Below are 22,265 nucleotides of genomic sequence, written 5' to 3'. Positions count from 1 at the left end.
CGTCTTGGGAGGGTTCATATGTCACCAAAGGCCTACCAAGGAATGGCTGCGAAAAGCTCTTTGTGGCTGCGAATAGATACTACTTCACCATGACAGAAACAGATTATGAAGTTGACGATTTCATAGGACGAGGTTCATTTGGGGAGGTGTTTAGGGGAGTTCGAAAAAGTACCGGTCAAGTGTTTGCTTTCAAGGTGATTCCCATGGACGAGTCAGAGAACCTCGACGCTATTATAAGAGAGATACAATTCCTCAAGCGAATCGATTCACCCTACCTCACGAAACATTTCGAGACGTTTCTTAGAGATTCCGATGTTTGGATTGTTTTGGAGTACTGTGGTGGCGGGTCTTGTGCCGACTTGCTCAAGTTCTATGGCTGTCTAGAGGAGTCTGTGACAGCTTACATTATACGGAGCGTACTCAAGGGTCTTCAGTACCTCCACCGAGAGAAGAAGGTCCACAGAGATATCAAGCTGGGAAACATCCTTATCACTGATCAGGGCGAGGTCAAGCTCGGAGACTTTGGTGTTAGTGGAGAGCTCACCTTCACCAGGACAAAGAGGAACCTGATTGTGGGCACACCATATTGGATGGCACCAGAAGTGATTCAAAGATCGAAAGAAGGGTACAATGCCAAAGCAGATATTTGGTCTACAGGCATCACTACTATTGAGCTTCTTTGTGGAAACCCGCCTCACTACCAGAAGGCTCCGATGAAAGCGCTTTTTGATATTCCCAAACTCCAAGCGCCATCACTTGACACTGAACCTTTCCATGTTGCCACGAAGGACTTTGTTAGAAGCTGCCTAATGAAAATCCCCAATTTTCGGCCAACTGCCACTCAGCTTCTCGGCCACCGGTTCTTCTCTACGTGCCCTGACGAGGGTCCGCTTTTGACACTCCTAAAGGAGAAGAATCGCCATTTCAAACCCCATTCTTCCAAGCGGAGAATGCCTAGAAAACCAAAGAAGCAGGACCATCACATCGAGTGGGTGCTCACAGGGTCCATGGGAAATGCCTGGCGCAACAAATACAGCGAGTTGATCTACGATGCCATGACTAAAGTTTGGGTACGTGCGATCAACGACCAGGCGAAAACGGGTGTTCGTCGTCTCCGAGACGAATTCGTGAAAGCGGAAACGGAAAACTGCGGTCTTTCCCACGCTATCGTGGAAGAGCTCTGGTACCTGTTGAATGCATTGGAGCAATAGAGAAGGCAGATTAATAAGCCAACGGTCAGTAGAATACAAATAATGGCGAAGAAATGGCTCTGAAAGGTTTCCACGGTTTTCCATAAAAAAATGGGTTTCGCTAAATTCCAGACCATCTTCATGCCCATTGTGTAGCAGTCAATGGCTGTGAGTCTGGGAAAAAAACCGCGATTGCCGACCCAGCCAAGATTTGCAGCCATTGACAACCATGACCTTTGGCTGTGACTCTCATCAAGTATACAGAAAAACCCAGCGCCAAATTTAAACTTTGCAGAGGCACAAGTAAACGCTAATTCCGAGCACGGCTTGCTGGAATCTGCAGCGGTATGCTCGCACATCGAGGCAGCCTGCCTCGCTAACCCATTGTGTTTTTTTAACCACCGTGAACCGCATAACCCACCTGCAAAGCACCCCGATGGATCTGGCTAAAAAATGGGGATCTGGCTTAATAATGGATTTTCTTGCCAGGTCGCCAGGTGAACAACTTCGAAGGCGTCATCCTCCTGTAGCTTTTCAATATGACCATGCATTTTTTGAACCCACCCTATCATCAGTCCAGCGCGATTGAGGCAGGCCTCGTAATTCCCCCACTGCCGCACGCCACGCCAAATAAACACATTCTTGGATTAGTGGAATTATATTTCATGGATTTCCAAACTAGCTCGAATCGTCATCATCGGAGAATTGTAGTACCGCCTCCACCATCCCGATGAACCCTCACCTCTGGTCGGTCAAGCTTCCCGCAGCTCCCGTCAGTACCGCGATTTTGCAACCAAGACAATGCTCCCCCTAAACCACACAATGAAAGCCGCCCTTTTTAGCCAAGAGACTCTCATGCTTCCACAGCCTAGCTTGTCATACTTTTCTCGTGCTTTCTTCTCTAGGGCGGCCCCATTATCCCCGTCACGGGACTACCCATTCTGCGCTGGTCCCTTTGCGCTCTCGGTGCTCGCGCCTAGGGTGCCTATGTACGCGGTTGCAGGATTCGCGTCTGTTTATCTATGGAGCATAAGCTCTGATGAATACCAACCACTGGAAAGGACCCGAGATTCAGTGCATTTTGGCCATGCCTCCCCAGACTCCCCGGTCCAACGCCAAACCTGGCGTCAGCATCACCCCGTCCTTCACCTTTGGATTGGGCCTACTGCCATCTTTCCGTTTCGGCAGTCCTCGAAACATCAACCTCTTGAGCTCCTTGTCGCCACAGCGCTTTTTCAACAAGTTTGCTAAGGAAAAGAAGGAGAATCCTTTTGATCTGAACGATGTCGCCGCTTCTCCAAAAGACGGCTTCGAGCACTCCGACACCATGAACGATCTGGCTGACATCTGGTCCTTGACTAACGACTCACAGTACCAATCACTTTCGCTAAACCTCACCTCCGTCAACGAGATTCCTTCCCCCAAGTCGTGTGAGCCGTTCTTGTCGCCTCATGACATCTTCCTCAAGAAGCCAGTCGAGATGAAGGAGCCCAAGTCTTCTCCAGTCACGAAGGACGACTCTCCTCAATCCACATCCTCCCTCAAGAGGAAGCGGCTGATCGAGGATTCTCCTTGCACGGCCGTTGTGGCAGAGATCAGCAAGTCCGACTCTCCAGAGAACTCCTCTACCGCCTATGATAATCTCGACAAGGCCACCAAGGAGCTCTGGTTTGCAGAACTAGACGACGTGTTGGTGCGCTGCCATAAAAAGTACAAGACTTTCAAAGCGGGCCAGTCTCCCGGCTCCACTTTGACCAAATTGACATCGCAGAACCAAGTGCTCTCAAAAATGCTATATAATAAAACGGGAGTCCGCCGGTCTTCCAAGCAAATCGCATCTCGTTTGTCTCGACTCAGGAAGGTGGAGACGACGAAGCAGGCCAGGTCTCTTCAAGATAGTATCACAACATTGAGCCTGGAACCGCAAAGTCCGCAAGCGCCACCATTGGATTTCGCCTTCAAGAAAATGGAATTGTCCTTCACTTACAAGCGTGCCGTTCAGGGTGTTCATGAATTCCTTCTTCTTAAGGATACTCCTACCAATTGCCCAACCATTCCGGCTGAGGACCTTGAAAGAGAAATGTCTTCGAACAACCGGAGATACAAGGAAGATTTAGATCGCATCATTCCACAGCTCGGGGACATTCCCGTGTATTTCATTTCGGGTGCTATGAACTTGAAGCCAGCAGAGGGTCTGACTTCGACACCCGTGTCCCCTTTGACAGATCCAGCTCTGTTTTGCATTGATAATGGTGACTTCCTGTCCTTCCTCGAGTTTAAGGTCTCTGCTGGCCAGAGCGGTGCTCAGATGCTCACATGGAAATCCTTGACCACCATATACAAAGACGAAGACAAGGTTTTGTTGAGTACAAGAGAACAGATTAATGGCTACAGAGCCCTGGACAACACTTTCGATTTACAAGTGCCTTTCATGAACCACTTTTGGTCGGGTTATCTCACATTCTTGTGCAATGGTTCGAACAACTCAAACGACGTGAAGAATATTCTTATTACTCAAGTCATTTACGAGGGCGAAAATGAGACGAATGGAATAATTCATGGCGTCTTAACTTATGAATTTGACGTTACCACAAGCGGATCAAGTGGTGGAAATGTGCGTGTCATGAAGGTGCAGAAAGTTGATAAAGCTGCCGATGACGACTCGGACGAGAATGCCACAGTGCTTGTGCACTCATCCCCATTGAAGGCATCACCATTCAAGATCTCTCCACTGAAGAGTGATCTTAGAGTGAACACTGAATTGGCAAACCAAGGTATCAATGATGCTCCCCAAAGTGTTCCCACCTATAATGCATCTTTGGTTCACCAGTTCAACCCCAACTACGATGCAAGAATGTCCCAAGAGATGCAAAGTAGACAAATGATGCATAACGCTATGCACGTACCTCCACCAGCCCAATCGAGGACACCACTCACTGCAGTCGATCCACCCACGGCACCCCAATTTCATCAAGCATCTGCTGGACAGATGCCACAGAACTACAATGCCGGGTTCGTGCCAACATGGAACACAAATACGCAGTATAATCAGCATGTGCATCCACAAATGGTAGCACAAGCTGCTGCAATGCAAGCAGCAGCTCAATCCATGCCACAAAACATGGGTAACGGTAATGCATCCATTGCCACCGAACAGATGAGTTCTGAGAAGTACGTTCCTGTTGGACCACCTAATCCTAATATTGCCAACAACAATCAAGTTGTGATGATGCAGAGAAGAAGTGATGTGACAGAGGATGATATGAGTAATGGTAACATGATGCAAGCGAGACCTAATTGGCAGGCTCAGATGCCTCAAAATGTCGCAGGACAGTTCATGAACCAACCTTGCATCAACTCTGCCCCTGCATCTCAATTGCACTTCTTCCCACGCAATGATTCCAGGTCCAATCCAATGCCAGGTGCTCCAAAAGCTCCTGAGAATAGCGGCAAGTCAAACAATAATAACATCACATTTGGCCCCATCATGGGCTATGATCCTCTGAGGGATAGCAAGCCGCAGCCCAAGAAACAGAAGGGCGGTATGAACATCCACAAGTTCTCATTGAACCCACAGATCATGTACAAACCCAAGAAACAATAGCATATGGTTATATAATATAGGAGTAATATCAACTCAAATATAATGAACGGAAAAAAAGGCTAATCTTACGCAAATAGAGTAGAGTGCTGAGTTCAATGGAAATGGTGATGAGGCTACAAGCGCGTTACTAGCTACGCGCATCAACTTGTTTACGAGTCTCAATAACAACATCACGTCCTTTCTAAGATACAACCATGGGAGTCACAGGGTTGCTACAGCAGCTCAAAGAGATCCAACAAAAGACAACATTGTCAGAGTATAAGGGAAAAACTTTGGCAGTAGACACCTATGGCTGGCTCCATCGCGGTCTCATTTCTTGTGCTCAAGATCTATGTACTGACACCCCCACCAGAAGCTATATTACGTCTGTAATGAAAAAAGTTGATATGCTTCGTTATTTTGGTGTTGAGCCTTATATGGTTTTTGACGGCTCGCTGTTGCCCACGAAAGAAGCTACTAATGCTGAGAGAGCTGCCCGCAGGGAGAAGGCTAGAGAATCTGCCAATATGTGTATGAAGAAGGGTGATAGAAAACAAGCCTGGAAAGAATTTATGAAAGCTGCAGGAGTCACACCAGAGATGGCGAAATCTGTGATGGTGGAGCTCGATAGGAAGCATGTTAAATACGTTGTCGCTCCTTACGAGGCTGATCCTCAAATGGTCTACCTTGAGAAGATCGGCTTGGTTGACGGAATCTTATCCGAAGACTCCGACTTGCTCATCTTTGGCTGCCAACGTCTCATAACAAAGCTCAACGATTACGGAGAGTGTGTCACCATTGAGCGTGCGGACTTTGACAAGATCAAGCGCCCTAACTTGGGCCAATTTACCCAGGAACAGTTGAGATGGGTAGCCATCCTTTCAGGCTGTGATTACACAAAGGGATTACCAGGCATAGGTCTCAAGACAGCATTTAACCTCATTCAAAAGCTAGGCTCGATCGAGAATGTGGTTTTGTCATTGCAAGCTGAAAAGAAAGACATTCCAGACACTTTTCTTGACGAGGCAGTAAAAGCAACATTAGCATTTCAGTTTCAAAAAGTGTTCGACCCAAGCAATCAGATCCTAGCTACTTTATACGACTATCCAGAAAATCACGATTTGGACATGGAGGTCGTGGAGCTTTGCTGTGGAAGAACCCTTGACGCACAAATTCATCATGGCATTTGCAACGGTAAGTTGCATCCTTCCACATTCAAAGCGCTATTATCCAGAGAGCAGAACTTGGCCACCAAGAGCTCTTCCATGGTATACTCGCTGACGAAACAAGTCACAGGAGTGAAGAAGGCGGAATCATTTGGTGGCACCCTAACAAAGTCTATCGAGAGCTTCTTCCAAGTTGACAAACAAGCTAAGAGCGTGACGCAAGAGAAGCGTCCTGATCCCGGTAGAGCCGATGAGAAAAAGCTTTCACCCACAAGCAAAAAGCTCAAGCGTATAAGCCCGGACTCAAGCCTGAAGATAGGCTCAACGAGCAACTTCTTCAAGTCAAAACTTACAACAAGCATGAATTTGAAACCTGATACACTGCGTGCTACAGAGGACTCCAGCTTCTTGGCAGGCGACTCCGATGTCCCAGAGAACCTGTCGCCTTGCAAGCCCATCCCTGAGGTAGTTCCAATGATCAAGGAGAGTGAAAAACTCGAACAGTACCTCACCGATGTGGATGATGATTTTGAGGACAGTCAGCAGGATGACCTTAGGGAGAATTCGCTTCTTCAGACCAGCATGGCGAGGCCCCCGCTGGTAGCTTCAAACAAATCCATTGTGGAAGATAATGATCAAGACGGTTTCTCCAATGATATTGAAGAGTCGCCCGTTAAGATGAAACAGATCGGACTTTCTTGGAGAGCAAAATTCCTGCTCGGCTCAGAAGGTGAATTGCAGAAGAATGCTGCCCAGAAGTTGAAGGTATTCGAAAGCGATCCCTCCCTGGGTCCTGCTACTCCTGATAACGAGGACCTCCTTATGAGCGTCAGTCAGCCAAAATCTCTGCAAAAGGAGGAGTACAACTTGAGTGAAAGTGACAAGGAAAATGAAGAAGTCCTACCCCCAAGAAGCACCGGGTTCAAATTACTGAGATTTGCATTCACTGGATAATTTATCTATATATTCATCAGATACATTTCAACAACCCCTCAATAGACTGGCCGCAACCGCTTCACTCGTGTAGTGCAGCTGGGCTTTCTGCAAGTCCTCATTACTCTGTTGAATCTTGAACAACTTCAAGAACTTCTTGAGATCCACTCTGTTAACCAAAACGGAGTCTTCGAGCTCAGTCGTTGATTTCCCACTTAAAAGCTCTTCAATGCCAGCATTGCAACTCAGCAAGTCGTCCTCCGAGTTCTGCGCTACCTTGATGACAATGATGTCCGAACGACTTTCATCAACACCGAACCTTTTCAATGCCTCGTTGATGTTGTTTGTGGGTGAAAGATTATACAAAATCTCCGTATTGAGCGTCTTAGCCTTCATTCTACCGAAGACATGATTCTGAATGGAACGATGTAGACTGCAATAAAGCTGATCGACTGAAATGAGATGAGCCGTGTTGACGAAGCAGTAATTATATGTCTGGTTTCCGGAGACTAATTCATTTTTAACCACCTTTAATGTTTCCGGCGTAATGTCAGTATAGTATCCAACAAAGACGGTATAATCAGGGAATTGTGGGAAGCTGAATGTCTTGTAGGTCATTGTGAGTGTATCTATTTTCCATCCTGTGATGCGAATCTTTATCAACCAGAGGCTAAATGCAAGAGCTGCTGTCAAAATTTAGGCGAATGAAGATCTACAAGAATTGTTCTGGAATCAAAAACATTCAATTTGTAGCTTCGGCAGAAAAAACGAAAAATTAAAATGTTCGTCAAGATTTCGTGACCGGACCACTTCTCGGCATTACCTCCCACGCCTGTAGATACTCAATCGCGATTAGTGCCAATACTTAGCGTTCATTCATGCTATGAGCACGAAGAAAGAGGAGATTGAAGAGCTTATAGAGAAGCTATTCTCCAGTCCAGACTCCGAATCTTCCTCTGAAGTGGATCCACATATATACCCCGAACAGCTACTCCATCTAGCGCCTCAGGGAAACAAGTTTTATCATTCACTACAACAATGCAAGCGACAATTTATTGACGACCAGCTGGAGGGCAGCATCATTAATTTCAACAATTCACACCTTAAGTCCTTACTGATGAAGAAAGTTCGCTCCTGGGAAGGGAGCGATGCTGCTGTCTCAGAAACTCTGGTGTCAGAACAGGTACCTTCAGTTCTGAAGACGGCGAATGCTTTATTTGCGTGGTCTTCGGGTGATCTGTACATTCGAGCACGGAAGGAGCAGCTACGAAGTCAGTCCAAGAGCCCTGTTCCTGTGACATCACCTACAAAAGCTGCATTTCCAGCGGTTAGAAAACCCTCACTCCCAGTTAGACTTCATCAAGTCGTCGATAGCGAGAGCCACAGGTTTATTCAAGATCGCATTGACGTTATCAAAGCTCAGCGTTTGGAGCAGGCTTCCAAGCGGGTGAGCGAAAGAAAGCAAAGGGATCACGACAGATATATGGAGCGTATGAAGAGAAAGGAAGAGGAGTACGACAAAGCATTGAATGCGGCGATTAAGCTGAAGAGGGAGAGCAAAAACCAAAACTTCTTCGGAACATTGTTCAGCTTTGGTAAAAGTAAAAGCAGTGGTACTACTGATCCGTCTGACCTGGATATGAATACCATTGGAAGCTCTAAGAGCTCCATGGACACTACTCACGATCCTAGTTCGACTAGCTTGCCTCCTCAAAGTCCAACCAGTACTCCCGTTACTCCTAACAAAGGCACCTTTAAAGATGTTATGAAACCCAATGGCACACCAAAGCTGTCGAAGCCAGCACCAGCGCCTGAGCCAGAAGTATTTGGCATAGACGATGCCTTCTCTAATTTCTCGGTCAGCCCGAAGAAGCCTGCTAAAACAGAAACGCTAGACGATTTACTCGGGCTGCCGACACCTTCTCAAGCTAAGGCGCCACAAAAACACAAGTTCATCCCTCTAGGGGATGTTCCCAAAAAACCATCTCCTCAAGACAATAATGAGGATCTCCTACAATTATAGACATTAATTCTATCATGCAATTCTACTAAGCTGTAGATACCTCATGCTGCTTCTCCTTCTCCACAAAGCAATGCAACCCCATGAAGGCCTCGTCCAATGCTCTCTCCAAAACCTGCTCGATACGCCAGCCACCTCCCAAGTATTCCTTGTTCTTCGAAAGCTGGCTGACAAATGGATCATAATATGCATCTTGCGACTCCTTGGAAGCGTCGGCCGAGGCACCCAAGAATGAATACTGTTTATGTAGATCTCTGTCACCTTGGAATGGTGTGAATGGTGTCTTGTTTCCTGCGAGTTCCTTCTTTGAGGCGTCATTCGCAGAAGCAAACTGTTGGTCCAATTGGTTGGAGATTTGTTGTAATTGTCTTTTACGTTGATTTGTCCTTTTGGCTTGCTGGCTTCGTTGTTCCTTCATAATTTCTTCGGCATTGGCGTCAGAGGATGACAATCTCTCCATGAGTTCTTGTTTTTGCTGTTGCTGGAATTCCATATCTTCCAATTCCATCTGTCTTTGAATTTTGAGCTTCTCCTGTTTGAGCCTTTCCGTTGCTTCCTGATATTTGGTGAGGTCGGCATCCTTTTCACTCTCTCTCATTGCTCTTTCTAGAATCTCAATCTTATGGTCCGCCTCGTATTTATTCACCTCCTCTTCCGTCTTTTCCACGTCTATTCCATTAGACAAATTGAAAATGAGATTCTCGATGTATTCGAGGTATGCATTGTATTCTTTTAGGTCAGGAAAGTCTTCCTCTGACTTGTTGTATATAGAATGGATTCTTTTCCTCATATCAACCTCTCGTTCAATCTTGATATCATCAAACACTTGCTTCTTGAATCTATTCTTTCTGAGCATCTTGTGGCATTTTGGGTACGGGCATTGGGCCGGTCCAAGGGAGAATATACGGTCAACGCATGATTCACATATCTTATGGTAGCACTCTGGGTTTATTAGGAAGGTCATATTTGGCGACAAGTACCGATCTGTCTTGCAGATCGGACACATATCATTAGACCTGCTATCGTCGACTAGGACTGACATGATGAAAGACAGGGATGATGTATTCGATGCTACTAACTCGAACAGATTGCCCTCTAATCGATGCTTGATATACCTTATATGCACACCAAATATTTTGCTGACAAAACACTTTGTGTCAAGGGGAGGGTACTAAAGTCGAGTTAAATCGAGTGACAAATTGGTGCTATATTCTTACGAATGCGTTTTGTGTGACATAAGGTATTGCTCAGTCAAAACTCTACCCGATATGCTCATCGCACTTGCAGTTCTGCTAGAAGTGTAACTTGTAGTTTTCACCGTGCAATAGCTTCGAAATTGGTACCTTGAGCGTTTTTAACCCTTATCTAACTAATTTACAGACTTCCAAGCTCTAGATATTGTTTTGCTCTCGAGTAGGCCGCCTATCACCTTGTACTACTAAACGGGGTAACTCTGTGCTTGTACCGAAAAAGGCAAAAAGTAACGGTCCACTCTAAAGCTCAATTCATCTCAACATTGCCTTCAATAATATCAAGCCTAATTATGGAAGGTGGTAATGGTGTATTTTTGGAGGCGTTGAATTACGGGCGCAGCTGCAGGAAATGCAGCCAGACTTAGCCTACTCTTGTTGTGAAGCTTCTTTTACTACCACAGTTATTTCATAATGGTTTCGGTCTTTCCCTTGGCGCTACCCTACGCCTCGGTAGATCCATCTATAGCAAGCCTTCTGCGACTACAGATTACGAACGTGGAGGATACTGAAAGATATCAAGCGCAGATTTCCGAGAACAGCTGCGTCTCGATAACCAAATTCAACACACAATCCAAGAAAAGCCTAGCGGGTCCATTGAAATATGTTTCGAATGAGCTGCCCGAGTTTCCGTTACTTCTCTCGGTACCAGGTCAATTTCATAAATCCAAATTGCACCTTCGCTTTGCGAAGAGAGATCTCCATGATGAACACTCCTTGGTGATCTTGAAGACATTGGGCGAGGATACTAGCCACGATCATTTAAGGCAATTTCTCATGAGTGATGACCTAGAGAGCAAGTCTCGGGAGGTATCGAAAATTGCGTTTTCGAAGTTCCAGCTGGACTCGTCTGACTACGAGATAATTGTGAACGATACGTATGACCCAGCCAAATTCTCCAATGGGAAGCTCAACTATTTTCTTTGGGAACAGGATAACACGGAGAAGGAGCCTTCGTTGCTTCTCACTTTCTCGTTTTGGGTGGACCCAATTGAAGGGGCCGATGAGACTCGGGCTCCTCCGCAACCTCTGCGAGAGAAGGCACTTCCATGTCCACCGAAGGATCGTGAACCAACATTTACGCTTTCAGATTTTAAGCAAGCCTTTGTGTTCAGTACAGAAGATGGGCCGGAGTTCAGAGGATGTCTTTCGGGTTATGAGAAGAACCTCCCAAAACTACGAAAGGCTGTTCATGCATTGTGTGAGGATGCAAGCTACATGGAATCAACATTCAGAAAGATCATCAGTTCCAAGAGAAGTATAATTGACACCTTGGATATATTGGTCGATTCTCAATTCAACCCATTGCTTCTTCGACTTGATCTTCCAAGACTATTCCAAAAGAACTTCCTTATATTTTTTGATGTGATTGAAAAGCGCATGTCATTTATACTTAAAGAGGTATTGAACTCGACTCTCCTCACCAAAATGTTGACGTATCTTTCCGACGTGACTCCTCACGATGGCGCAGAATCGTCACCTGCGAAGAAGACTTTTGAAAAGAACTCGAAAGAGTATTATGAATGGCTTAATAAATACCTCTCTAACGAGAAGGACAGGCCTGAGCTGAAGCTCCTTGCAAAGAGAAAACTTTTCGAGTTGTCAAAGTTCGATTATTTAAACTCGCTTAATCTCGCCTCCAACAATCAGTACTTCAATCAATTCTTGGAAAACTTACTCAAATTTTCCAGTTCCAAATTCAAGAGTCAGAAGTCTGACATTAAGGACTTCAAAACTAATCAAAAGCTTTTAAGTGATGATGCCAGTGTCTACCTCAATACCATGTCACGCTTCAACAGTGAAAAGCTACAATACCGTCAAACCATTGAGGCATGTGCTAACAATGAGGAGCTTTCTGAAGTGGTCAAGTTAAATCCATTGAATCCTACCAAAGAGATGCTTGAATCTGAGAGTGCAATCAATCGAGTCATGTCCTCTTCCAAAGTGGATTTGGTGTTTGCCTCTGGATCCGGTCAGAGACCAGCGCCCACCTTAACATTTCATCAAAGCACCCCTCAGATTTTCACAGATGATCAAAATTCTGAAATCTCAGGTATACTATACGCGCTAGGAGGTAAGGGCAAACCAGGATGGCATAAGGAATGGGTTGTTCTTAGAGACGGACAGCTAAAGGAATACTCAGATTGGAGAAAAGGTAAGTCTCTTATCAACAAACCCATTGATATTGCTTTAGCAAGCGTGAAACCTATCACGTATGATAAGAGACAATTCTGTTTTGAGATTATGACTTCGAAGGGTCAGAAGCACGTCTTCCAAGCCATTAATGATGATGACAGGGACAAATGGATCAAAGCGTTGTACAATGCGGGCCAAATCACCCAGCGCCTTGTGGCTGCTGAAAAGAAACGCAAATCGAACAAACCGAATCTTCATCTTGAGAAGCCATCATTCGCCAAAGATGATATGGACGATGACAAACATGGTTCCCCAGTTTCGATTATTTCAAGCAAAATTGGCTCTCCAGATGTAAAAGAGATCGACTACCTCAGAGCGGTGCACACCATCCCAGATAGCAACAACAGCTACTGTGCCGATTGTGGCTCTTCCCAATCTGTTGAATGGATCTCAGTCACATTCTTGGTTACTCTTTGTGTGAAGTGCTCTTCATGCCACCGCAGTTTGGGCTCGCATGTTTCTAAGGTGAAGTCTTTGAAGCTTGATAACTTCGAGAATGAAAACAGAGTTCTTCTTAATTACATCAACAACTCACAGGTCAACAGATACTTACTGAGCAAGAAGTATCAAATATCACCAGACATTGACAATGACAACCGCTTGTCATTTATCAGGGACAAATACATCGACCGTGCTTTCGTTGACAAGTCATTGAACCACGATGAGCTACTTGTTAACGCTGTTAGGAAGATTGACATTGCTAATGTTATCAAGGCTCTTAATTGTGGCGGAAACCCCAACCTACCTCTTCAAATGGGCTCTCAAAGTGCTCATGTCCAACCTATCACAATCAACATCTTTGAATACTCGTTGAGAAAGCTAGTTGAGGTTGATGAGGAGGGAACCGTTCGGGAGTATTTCGTCATATCAGAACTCCTCGTGCACCACGGTTGCAACATCGATAAAATCCACGAGCTTCACGATGCACTTAATCACACAGACGAAGCAATTGGGTACTGGAACGAGAAGAAACTACGCTTGAAGTAGCATTAATAGATAATATAAGAGAAACATGTAATTCTGTTGCCAAGCTCGTGCTTTCCTCTACGACTCTCACGACATGCCTTGTCCACCACGCCTGGACAGCCAGTTCTGACCTCTTAACCCAAGACTATATCAACTGAGTGAAAGAAAATGCAAAAAATTAAAAATATATGCGATTTCTGTGGATCGAACACAGGACCTCCAGATCTTCAGTCTGACGCTCTCCCAACTGAGCTAAAACCGCAAAGAAGAACCCACGCCGGGACTCGAACCCGGAATCTTTTGATTAGAAGTCAAATGCGCTAACCATTACGCCACGCAGGCGGTTACTTCAGCATAAAATGATGTGGGTAGTCTATGTGCAATACTCAATTTTGTTGAAAATACCTCATTTTTTCTCAAAAAAGTTGCAAAATATCACTCACTTTTCTTTATTCCTCACTCAGTACTCAAAACCATCAAATTATGCCTGTGAACGGAATTATAGGCTTTTTTGGGTAAGCAGCCGATTTAAATGAAAACAAAGGAAATCACGATACTTAATAGTCAATTTGACATCGACCCTGTTGCTATCACGGCCATTGAAGCAACACTGAGGAGGTGGTATAAGAATTTGTGATGCTCAGATTTATAGGTGCGTGCGATATGCCTCACTTCTCGAGAATAGGACCCATCGATGAGATACTGCCTTTTCCCCAGTGCAAGATCCCTCAACCTCCATAGAATTAAATACCACCGATTGACACATTCATTTCAACATTTTATTTCATCTGCATCGACAAAACCACCAGCCAGCATGGTTAAATCAAACATTGTCCTAGACGATAGGGAACAGACGATCCGTAACCTCTTGGTGAACTTTTGTGACAGTTATAATTCCAAGGTCTCTGCGGATGACAAGTTGGAATTGAGAATAACAGGTGGATGGGTGAGGGATAAACTTCTCGGACAAGAGAGTCACGACCTTGATATAGCTATAAACGTGCTCTCAGGAGAAGACTTTGCATCTAGGTTACTCGAATACACCGAACAACAAGGCATAGACTTGGGCAGAAACTCCACAAGTCTTCATACCATCAAGAAGAACCCAGAAAAGTCAAAGCATTTGGAAACTTGCACAGCAAAGCTCTTTGGCTTGGACATAGACTTTGTCAACCTCAGAAGTGAAAAATATACGGAAGACAGCAGGGTACCCATTATCGATTGTGGAACTGCGGAAGAGGATGCTTTAAGGCGTGATGCGACACTCAATGCCCTCTTTTACAATCTTAATAAGAGCGAAGTTGAAGATTTCACTGGAAGAGGTATAGAGGACCTCAAGAATGGCGTGCTCAGAACGCCGTTGCAGCCTTTTCAGACATTCATGGACGATCCTTTAAGAGTGTTGAGACTTATCAGATTTGCTTCCCGCTTTAATTTTACCATTGACGCTGAAGCCATCGAAGCTATGAAGGACGCCAATATCAGAAGCTCTTTGATCCATAAGATAAGTAGGGAGCGCGTTGGTGTTGAGACAGACAAGACTCTCACCGGAAACAATCCTAGCTATGGTCTTCGCTTGACAAATCATGTTGGTTTCAGCAACAGCATTTTCAACCCTGGCACCCTCAGAAGCACTATCGAAGAGCTCAATCCGGACGCAATTCAGCAGATTGATCATTTGGACCTGAAGGTGTCTTTACGTATAGACGCTGCAACACAATACCTTCACTCGTTCGTGGATTCCATCAAACACTCATCTGAGGCACCTTTGTTGCAAAGTGTCTACGAGCTGATACTAAACGATAAAGCTGCAACTAGAGCTTTGTGGCTCTCCTTGATTCTCGAGCCCTACAGTGAGATTTCTGTCAAGCTCAATGCACGCAAGCAGGCAGTCACCCACTATCCTGAAGTTATTCTCAAGGAAGGTCTCAGGCTCGGTAAGCACGATTACGATACTGTTAGTAATATCTTGAAAAACTCCAGTGGGGTTACCACTTTCGACAAATATTTCGAGAATCCAGCTTCCATCAGTCGTTCAGACCTTGGTTTGTACATGCGCCAGTACGGTGAGCATTTCAAGCTATACATCGCCTTTGGTGCTTTCAGTGATTACCTCGATGGTTTGGAAATCGTGGACCTCACCGGGGAGACCCCAACTCCAGAGGGCATCAACGCACCTTTGGATGAAGACAAATTCAGAGAAACTGTCTTCCAATACGAGAGTCTATTGGAGACCATAAGAGATAAAGGGTTAGAGGATGTGGCTCACTTGAAACCCATTGTGGACGGAAAAAGAATTTCTAAAGAGCTCGACAAAAAGCCAGGCCCATGGATGAGAGAAGTCACCGATGAGGTAATGAAGTGGCAGCTAGACCATCCTCAGGCAACCCCAGAGGAATGCATCGAGCACATTCGCCAGGTGCTCTAGGAATAAATTGACATGTGATGATCAGCTGTCAAAAAATTCCGGGAAAAAAAAATAAAATAATATTTCATGAGAATGTGATCGTGTGTAGGTGCCTCACTGTGTCAATTTTGCAACCCTAGTGTCAAGTACTGCACTATCAAAGTTGGCCGCGAAAATCAGTCATAATCTGGAAAATTGAAAATCTACTGATATCAGAGCCTAGTACGTCTACTCAATGGCTCAGGTAGAAAAGGTGAAGATCCTCGGAACCGACTCCATTCATGTGGGGTACGGGATCCAGGACCATATTGTGAAGGAGACTCTCTCCAACCTAGCTACATCTACCTATGTTATCGTCACTGATGAGAATATGGAGAAGACTGCCCCATTCCAGAAATTGAGGGCTTCTTTTGAGTCACAAATCAAGGAACAGAGACCTGACCTGAGACTTCTTACATATGCTGTGTCGCCCGGTGAAAACAACAAATCCCGTGAGACCAAAGCCAAAGTGGAAGACTTCCTCTTATTAAGTGGATGCACGAGAGATACCGTCATTTTGGCTGTGGGTGGTGGTGTTGTGGGTGACATGATTGGCTTCGTGGCTGCTACGTTCATGAGAGGTGTTCGTGTTGTCCAGGTTCCCACGACATTGCTTGCAATGGTGGATTCTGCTGTGGGTGGAAAGACTGCCATTGATACACCTTTGGGTAAGAACTTCATTGGTGCTTTCCATCAGCCTAAATATGTCTTTGTCGATGTGTCTTTCTTGGAAACGTTGCCTACGAGGCAGTTTATCAATGGTATGGCAGAGGTGGTGAAGACCGCTGCTATCTGGGACGAACCTGAGTTCACAAGACTTGAGAACTTTGCACCTACCTTCTTGAAGGTCGTCAGCTCCGACTCTATTGATCTCAAGGAGATCAAAGAAGACTTGGTCAAGACCGTGTTGGGTTCCATTAGAGTCAAGGCAGATGTCGTGTCCAAGGATGAGAAGGAATCCAGTTTAAGAAATCTTCTTAATTTTGGCCATACCATCGGCCATGCTATTGAGGCCATTGTCACTCCACAGGCACTCCATGGTGAGTGTGTTTCTATTGGTATGGTCCTTGAGGCTGAATTGTCCAGATACTGGGGTATTTTGAGCCCGGTTGGTGTTGCCAGACTCGTGAAGTGCCTCAATGCTTATAACCTTCCCACATCGATCAACGACAAAACCTTCCTTCTGAACGTTGGTTTCAAGAGGCACTTTGTTGTTATTGACAGCTTATTGAAAAAGATGGCTGTGGACAAAAAGAACGATGGTTCTAAGATCAGAACTGTGATTCTCGAGGCCATTGGTAAATGCTACCAGTGGAAGGCCCACGAGGTCTCCCAGCAGGATCTCAGGTTTGTCCTTACAGATGAGACTTTGGTTCTGCCATTCAGCGAATCAGCTACCCCATCCACCAATACAGTGATTCCACCAGGCTCCAAGTCCATCTCCAATAGAGCTTTGATCTTGGCCGCCCTCGGTTCAGGAACTGTCAAAATCAAGAACCTCTTACATTCCGACGACACGAAACATATGTTGGCTGCCGTTGCAGCTTTGAAGGGTGCCGAAATCTCGACGGAAGACAACGGTGAAACTATCGTTGTCACCGGTAACGGTGGCAGCATGATCACCTGTGATGACCAAATCTACTTGGGTAACGCCGGTACAGCCTCTCGTTTCTTGACCACCGTTGCCTCTCTCGTCCAGATCAACAAACAGTCAAACGACTACACTGTCTTGACTGGTAATGCTAGAATGCAAGAGAGACCCATTGGTCCTTTGGTGGATGCTTTGAGGAGTAATGGCTCTGAGGTGGAATACTTGAACAGCCAGGGCTCCTTGCCTTTGAAGATCACCGCTGGCAAAGGATTGAAAGGTGGTAGAATCGAGCTCGGTGCCACTATCTCCTCTCAATACGTCTCTTCTATCTTGATGTGCGCTCCATATGCCCAGGAAGAGGTTACTTTAGCCCTCGTTGGAGGTAAGCCAATTTCCCAGTTGTACATCGACATGACCATTTCCATGATGAAGGCTTTTGGTATTGAAGTTACCAAGTCCACGACGGAAGAGTACACCTACCATATTCCAAAGGGCTCCTACAAAAACCCTGAGGTCTATGAGATCGAGTCTGATGCATCTTCAGCTACATACCCCTTGGCTTTCGCCGCCATGACCGGCACTTCTTGCACTGTGCCTAACATCGGCTCTTCTTCTCTACAGGGCGATGCCAGATTTGCTGTTGATGTGTTGAAGCCAATGGGATGCACTGTAGAACAAACTGCCACTTCTACTACTGTTCAAGGTCCTTCTAGAGGATCTCTCAAGCCATTGAAGCATGTTGATATGGAGCCAATGACTGACGCTTTCCTTACAGCTTCTGTTGTTGCTGCCATTGCAAATGACTCGACACCCACCCAAATCACCGGTATTGCTAACCAGAGGGTGAAGGAGTGTAACAGAATTAAAGCCATGGTGGATGAACTTGCCAAGTTTGGTGTCACTGCTAACGAGCTTCCAGATGGTATTGAAATTCACGGCATTGACTACAGAAAGTTGAAGGTTCCTTCTGCTACCCAAGGCGGTGTCAAGACTTATGATGACCACAGAGTCGCCATGTCTTTCTCCTTGTTGGCTGGTATGTGCCCTGAGCCCGTTCTCATCACAGAGAGATCTTGTACTGGTAAGACATGGCCTGGATGGTGGGACATCTTGCACACCAAGTTTGGTGCTGAACTTGATGGATTTGAGCCACCCAAGGATTTGAACGATGTGAGTCTTTTGGCCAATGCTAGAAAGAACGGTGACAAGTCCATTGTTGTCATTGGAATGAGAGCTGCTGGTAAGTCTACTGTGAGTCGCTGGATGGCCAACTTGCTCGGTTTCAAGCTCATCGATGCTGATGATGCCTTTGAGGAGCAGCATGGCGATATCAGAGAGTTCATCAAGAAGGAGGGCTGGGAGAAGTTCCGTGAAATTGAGTCCACGATTTTCAAGCAGATTGTCACCGAGAAGTCAACCGGCTACATCATCTCCACTGGTGGCGGAATCGTCGAAGGCGAAGAATCGAGAACGCTTCTCAAGAACTACGCCAAGTCTGGAATTGTTCTTCACTTGCACCGTGACTTGGACGAGACCATCATCTTCTTGAACTCGGACGCTACAAGACCAGCATACATCAGCGAGATCAAGGAGGTTTGGCAGAGAAGAGAAAAGTGGTACCACGAATGCTCAAACTTCCTCTTCTACTCTGCTCATTGCTCCACCGATAATGAGTTCAAGAAGTTGAGGCAGTCGTTCTCAAACTTCATCAAAACCATCACCGGCCTCGAGGTTACCAGGGTTCCAACAACAAGATCTTACGCTGTTGGTCTCACGCATGAAAACTTGGAGGATATTGCTGAGGACTTGGAAGACATCACTGCAGCCTCCTCTGCTGTCGAATTGAGAGTTGATCTCTTGAAGGAGCACACCTCCACCTACGTTGCTGAGCAAGTGGCTATTCTCAGAAAATACGTCAACTTGCCTATCATCTTCACTGTGCGTACCAAGAGCCAAGGTGGTGCTTTCCCTGATGAGGACATCGAGAAGTACCAGGACTTGACGGGATTGGCCATCAAATTGGGTGTTGAGTACTTGGATCTCCAGTTGAATATTCCGGTGAAGATTACCAAGCAGATTTTCGGTAAGAAGGGCTTCACCAAGATTATCGCCTCCTACGTTGACTTGAAGGGGGAGCATAAGTGGAGTGACCCTGCTTGGGACAACAGATACAATGCTGCTTTCAGTTTGAACGCTGATGTGATCAAGTTGGTTGGCACTGCCACTGATTTCCAAGAGAACATCGACGTTGAAAACTTCAAGACTGCTCACCAGAGCACTCCACTCATTGCATACAACCACGGTGAGGAAGGTAAGTTGTCGAAGGTATTGAACAAGGTCTTCACGCCGATCACTAGCGAACTCTTGCCTGGAATTCCGTCAGACGGAGAAGTCACTCTTGCCGAGATCAACAGCTCACTCAGCCAGATTGGTATCTTGACTAAGAAGCAGTTCAACGTTGTGGGCTCTCCTATCGAGCACTCTCGTTCGCCAGATCTCCACGGCTCTGCCTACCAGGAATTGAACTTACCGTTTAAATTTGGCCGTTTCGAAAGCAGTAACGCTGAAGAGGTCTACAAGGAGTTGATCTCGAAGCCTGATTTTGGAGGTTTGGCTGTCACCATGCCTTTGAAGCTCGATATCATGAAGTACACCGACGAGCTCTCGGACGCTGCCAAGCTTATTGGTGCAGTCAACACTGTGGTTCCCCTTAAGGGTCAGCCCGGTAAGTTCTTGGGTGACAATACGGATTGGTACGGTATCACCAAGGCTTTCACCAGAAACGGTGTGCCTGCTATTGAGCACGCTTCAGTGAACGGTTTGGTTATTGGCGGTGGTGGCACTGCCAGAGCCGCCGCTTATGCCTTGCACCAAATTGGCTGCTCTAAAATCTACATGATCAACCGTACGGCTTCTAAACTCTACGAGATTAGAGACCAGTTGCCTCAGAATTTCAACATTGAAATCTTAGAATCCAAGGAGCAAGTCGAAGCAGCAGAGCCCGTCTCTCTTGCCGTGTCTTGTGTAGCTGCAGACAAGCCTCTTGACGAGAATCTCCTCAACAGCGTTGAGAGTTTGCTCCACCGTGGGGCTCTGGCCAAGAAAGGTGGCTTCAACCCCACGCTTCTCGACGCTGTGTACAAACCACGTGTTACACCAATGATGAAGATCGCCCAGGACAAGTACCAGTGGACAGTTGTTCCTGGTGTGGAGATGTTGGTGAACCAAGGAGAGAGGCAGTTTGAGGTCCACACGGGGCTCACCCCTCCGTACAAGGTTATCTACAATGCTGTTGTGCGCGAGTAAGTATGTACATAATGGAAGAATGGGGGGACTTGACAGCCCCCGATAAGGCAATTCTATAGCATCACGTGGTGGTGCCACTGAAGCTGGCGGTGTAGTGGGAGTGGTTTGGGTTGAATTCACGATTCTGACTCGGACTGCGCTAGTGGCTGCAAAACGGCTATTTGGACGCCATAGTAGAGGAAAATAATCAAAAAAGCAATGAGGAAACACCCCGCCAGCGGGGCTATCCTGCAGCCAGCACACAAAGCTAGCCTCTCGGAGTAGGTGCGCCATCGGACTCATGCACAGAACTCTCTTGCAGGCTGTACTACTTAAACAGGCTGATCCCCTCGATACAGGGAATTTGTAAACCATACCACTACCATGTTTATTGCCAGGAGATCTTTCACACTGGCATCCCGCTACCTACGAGAAGCGGTGGAGTCCACCCTGCTGTCGGGCACGGGTTTCTTTGGAAGTGTCCGTTCCATGTTTGGTAAGCTGCAACGCCAGCTTGACATCGAGAAGAAGGAAGAGAGGGAGAACGCCAACAATCCATATATTCAGTATCCCGTGGTCACCAGTGAGCAGATGAAGTACATCAGCAATGACCGCTTCAAGTTCCAGCTAGGACACGCTCTGTTTGCCCATCATTCCACGGTTTCGGACCCTACCGTGCATTCCCTTAGTGACTTGACAGACCCAACACAACTCAATAGTCTTTTGCCTAGAAGGAGGCCCCAGGGCTCTCCTGCCGATACGCTCTCCATCAAGGCTGGCGACGACGCCATGTTGGTATCTCCGACGGTCATGGCTATCGCCGATGGCGTGTCAGGCTGGGAGTCCAAGGGGGAGCAGTGCTCCCTGGGCATCTGGTCTAGATCCATGGTGGAAACGCTCAGTCGTCTCATGACGGAGTACAAGCTCAACACTGCGCCTCACCATCTTAATAAGAGAGACATCGACCAGATTTTGGACGACTCCTACTTGCATACTTCCCACTTGATGGACCTCCAGGACTTGAGAGGCTCCCTGACGCTCGTCTTGTGCATGTTGAGTGGCGAATACCTCAAGATGATCAGCATCGGTGATTCTAAGATCTTCATTGTGCGTAAGGGTAAGATCATCAAGACCAACGAGGAACAGCTTGTCTCCGACTTGTGTCCTCAGCAAATTGGAACACAGACGCTCAATGTGATGCCTTCAGAGGTCGCATGGGTTGACTCCATCAAGCTCCAGCCCGATGACATTATCGTCATGTGTTCCGATGGTATCACTGACAATTTGCATGACTGGGAAATCGCCCATATGATCGACGAGTACACCCATTTCAAAAATGATGACATGCGTGCTGTCGCTAACAAGATACTCAGAAAGGCAAAGCTGACGGCCTACGATGATAACGCCTACACGCCTTACAACGAAATGGTCAACAAACTCCCCGAGAACCGTTTTGGCAAGAACATCAGTTTGGGTGGTAAGCTTGACGACATGTCCATCTGCCTCGCCAAAGTTGTTCCTAACATCCCATCCAAGAAATCAGCATCTCAGTCGAAGAAGTCGTCGGGCCCTTCCAAGCCCCCAGGGCCTCTCAGAGCGCCATCCACATACTACGATCTCTAATCCTACCACGATCGTT

The 22,265-nt window shown here is 46.3% G+C and overlaps 9 protein-coding genes and 2 non-coding genes across 11 annotated transcripts; 7 read left to right on the top strand and 4 right to left on the bottom strand.

Annotated features, from left to right (window-relative positions):
* Positions 1 to 203: 203 nt before the first annotated feature.
* C7M61_004110 (putative serine/threonine protein kinase) lies at positions 204 to 1,211 on the top strand (the record flags this gene model as incomplete). The annotated part of the gene is made up of 1 exon (XM_024859434.1): positions 204 to 1,211. One exon carries the CDS (start codon positions 204 to 206, stop codon positions 1,209 to 1,211), a length of 1,008 nt encoding a protein of 335 aa, XP_024712406.1.
* Positions 1,212 to 2,277: 1,066 nt separating this feature from the next.
* C7M61_004109 (uncharacterized protein) lies at positions 2,278 to 4,794 on the top strand (the record flags this gene model as incomplete). The annotated part of the gene is made up of 1 exon (XM_024859433.1): positions 2,278 to 4,794. One exon carries the CDS (start codon positions 2,278 to 2,280, stop codon positions 4,792 to 4,794), a length of 2,517 nt encoding a protein of 838 aa, XP_024712405.1.
* Positions 4,795 to 5,210: 416 nt separating this feature from the next.
* EXO1 (Rad2 family nuclease) lies at positions 5,211 to 6,893 on the top strand (the record flags this gene model as incomplete). The annotated part of the gene is made up of 1 exon (XM_024859432.1): positions 5,211 to 6,893. One exon carries the CDS (start codon positions 5,211 to 5,213, stop codon positions 6,891 to 6,893), a length of 1,683 nt encoding a protein of 560 aa, XP_024712404.1.
* Positions 6,894 to 6,920: 27 nt separating this feature from the next.
* On the bottom strand, positions 6,921 to 7,490 carry C7M61_004107 (uncharacterized protein; the record flags this gene model as incomplete). The annotated part of the gene is made up of 1 exon (XM_024859431.1): positions 6,921 to 7,490. One exon carries the CDS (start codon positions 7,488 to 7,490, stop codon positions 6,921 to 6,923), a length of 570 nt encoding a protein of 189 aa, XP_024712403.1.
* Positions 7,491 to 7,755: 265 nt separating this feature from the next.
* On the top strand, positions 7,756 to 8,895 carry C7M61_004106 (uncharacterized protein; the record flags this gene model as incomplete). Its single annotated transcript, XM_024859430.1, has 1 exon — positions 7,756 to 8,895. One exon carries the CDS (start codon positions 7,756 to 7,758, stop codon positions 8,893 to 8,895), a length of 1,140 nt encoding a protein of 379 aa, XP_024712402.1.
* Positions 8,896 to 8,920: 25 nt separating this feature from the next.
* TFB3 (TFIIH/NER complex subunit) lies at positions 8,921 to 9,748 on the bottom strand (the record flags this gene model as incomplete). The annotated part of the gene is made up of 1 exon (XM_024859429.1): positions 8,921 to 9,748. One exon carries the CDS (start codon positions 9,746 to 9,748, stop codon positions 8,921 to 8,923), a length of 828 nt encoding a protein of 275 aa, XP_024712401.1.
* An 808-nt stretch (positions 9,749 to 10,556) lies between these two features.
* On the top strand, positions 10,557 to 13,325 carry AGE1 (Age1p; the record flags this gene model as incomplete). The annotated part of the gene is made up of 1 exon (XM_024859428.1): positions 10,557 to 13,325. The coding sequence occupies one exon, from the start codon at positions 10,557 to 10,559 to the stop codon at positions 13,323 to 13,325; it is 2,769 nt and encodes a 922-aa protein (XP_024712400.1).
* Positions 13,326 to 13,493: 168 nt separating this feature from the next.
* Positions 13,494 to 13,566, bottom strand: C7M61_004103. The gene has a single exon. It is a non-coding gene; the product is annotated as a tRNA-Phe (tRNA).
* Positions 13,567 to 13,573: 7 nt separating this feature from the next.
* On the bottom strand, positions 13,574 to 13,646 carry C7M61_004102. The gene has a single exon. It is a non-coding gene; the product is annotated as a tRNA-Arg (tRNA).
* Positions 13,647 to 14,118: 472 nt separating this feature from the next.
* Positions 14,119 to 20,647, top strand: ARO1 (Aro1p; the record flags this gene model as incomplete). Its single annotated transcript, XM_024859427.1, has 2 exons — positions 14,119 to 15,723; positions 15,935 to 20,647. 2 exons carry the CDS (start codon positions 14,119 to 14,121, stop codon positions 20,645 to 20,647), a joined length of 6,318 nt encoding a protein of 2,105 aa, XP_024712399.1.
* Positions 20,648 to 21,010: 363 nt separating this feature from the next.
* On the top strand, positions 21,011 to 22,249 carry PTC8 (Ptc8p; the record flags this gene model as incomplete). Its single annotated transcript, XM_024859426.1, has 1 exon — positions 21,011 to 22,249. One exon carries the CDS (start codon positions 21,011 to 21,013, stop codon positions 22,247 to 22,249), a length of 1,239 nt encoding a protein of 412 aa, XP_024712398.1.
* Between the last annotated feature and the right edge of the window lie 16 nt (positions 22,250 to 22,265).

This window comes from Candidozyma pseudohaemuli (assembly GCF_003013735.1).
Source record: "Candidozyma pseudohaemuli strain B12108 chromosome Unknown scaffold00012, whole genome shotgun sequence".
Taxonomy (NCBI): Eukaryota; Fungi; Ascomycota; class Pichiomycetes; order Serinales; family Metschnikowiaceae; genus Candidozyma; species Candidozyma pseudohaemuli.
Note: the sequence above shows the minus strand (reverse complement) of the source record. Positions and strands in the feature narration are given on the sequence as shown.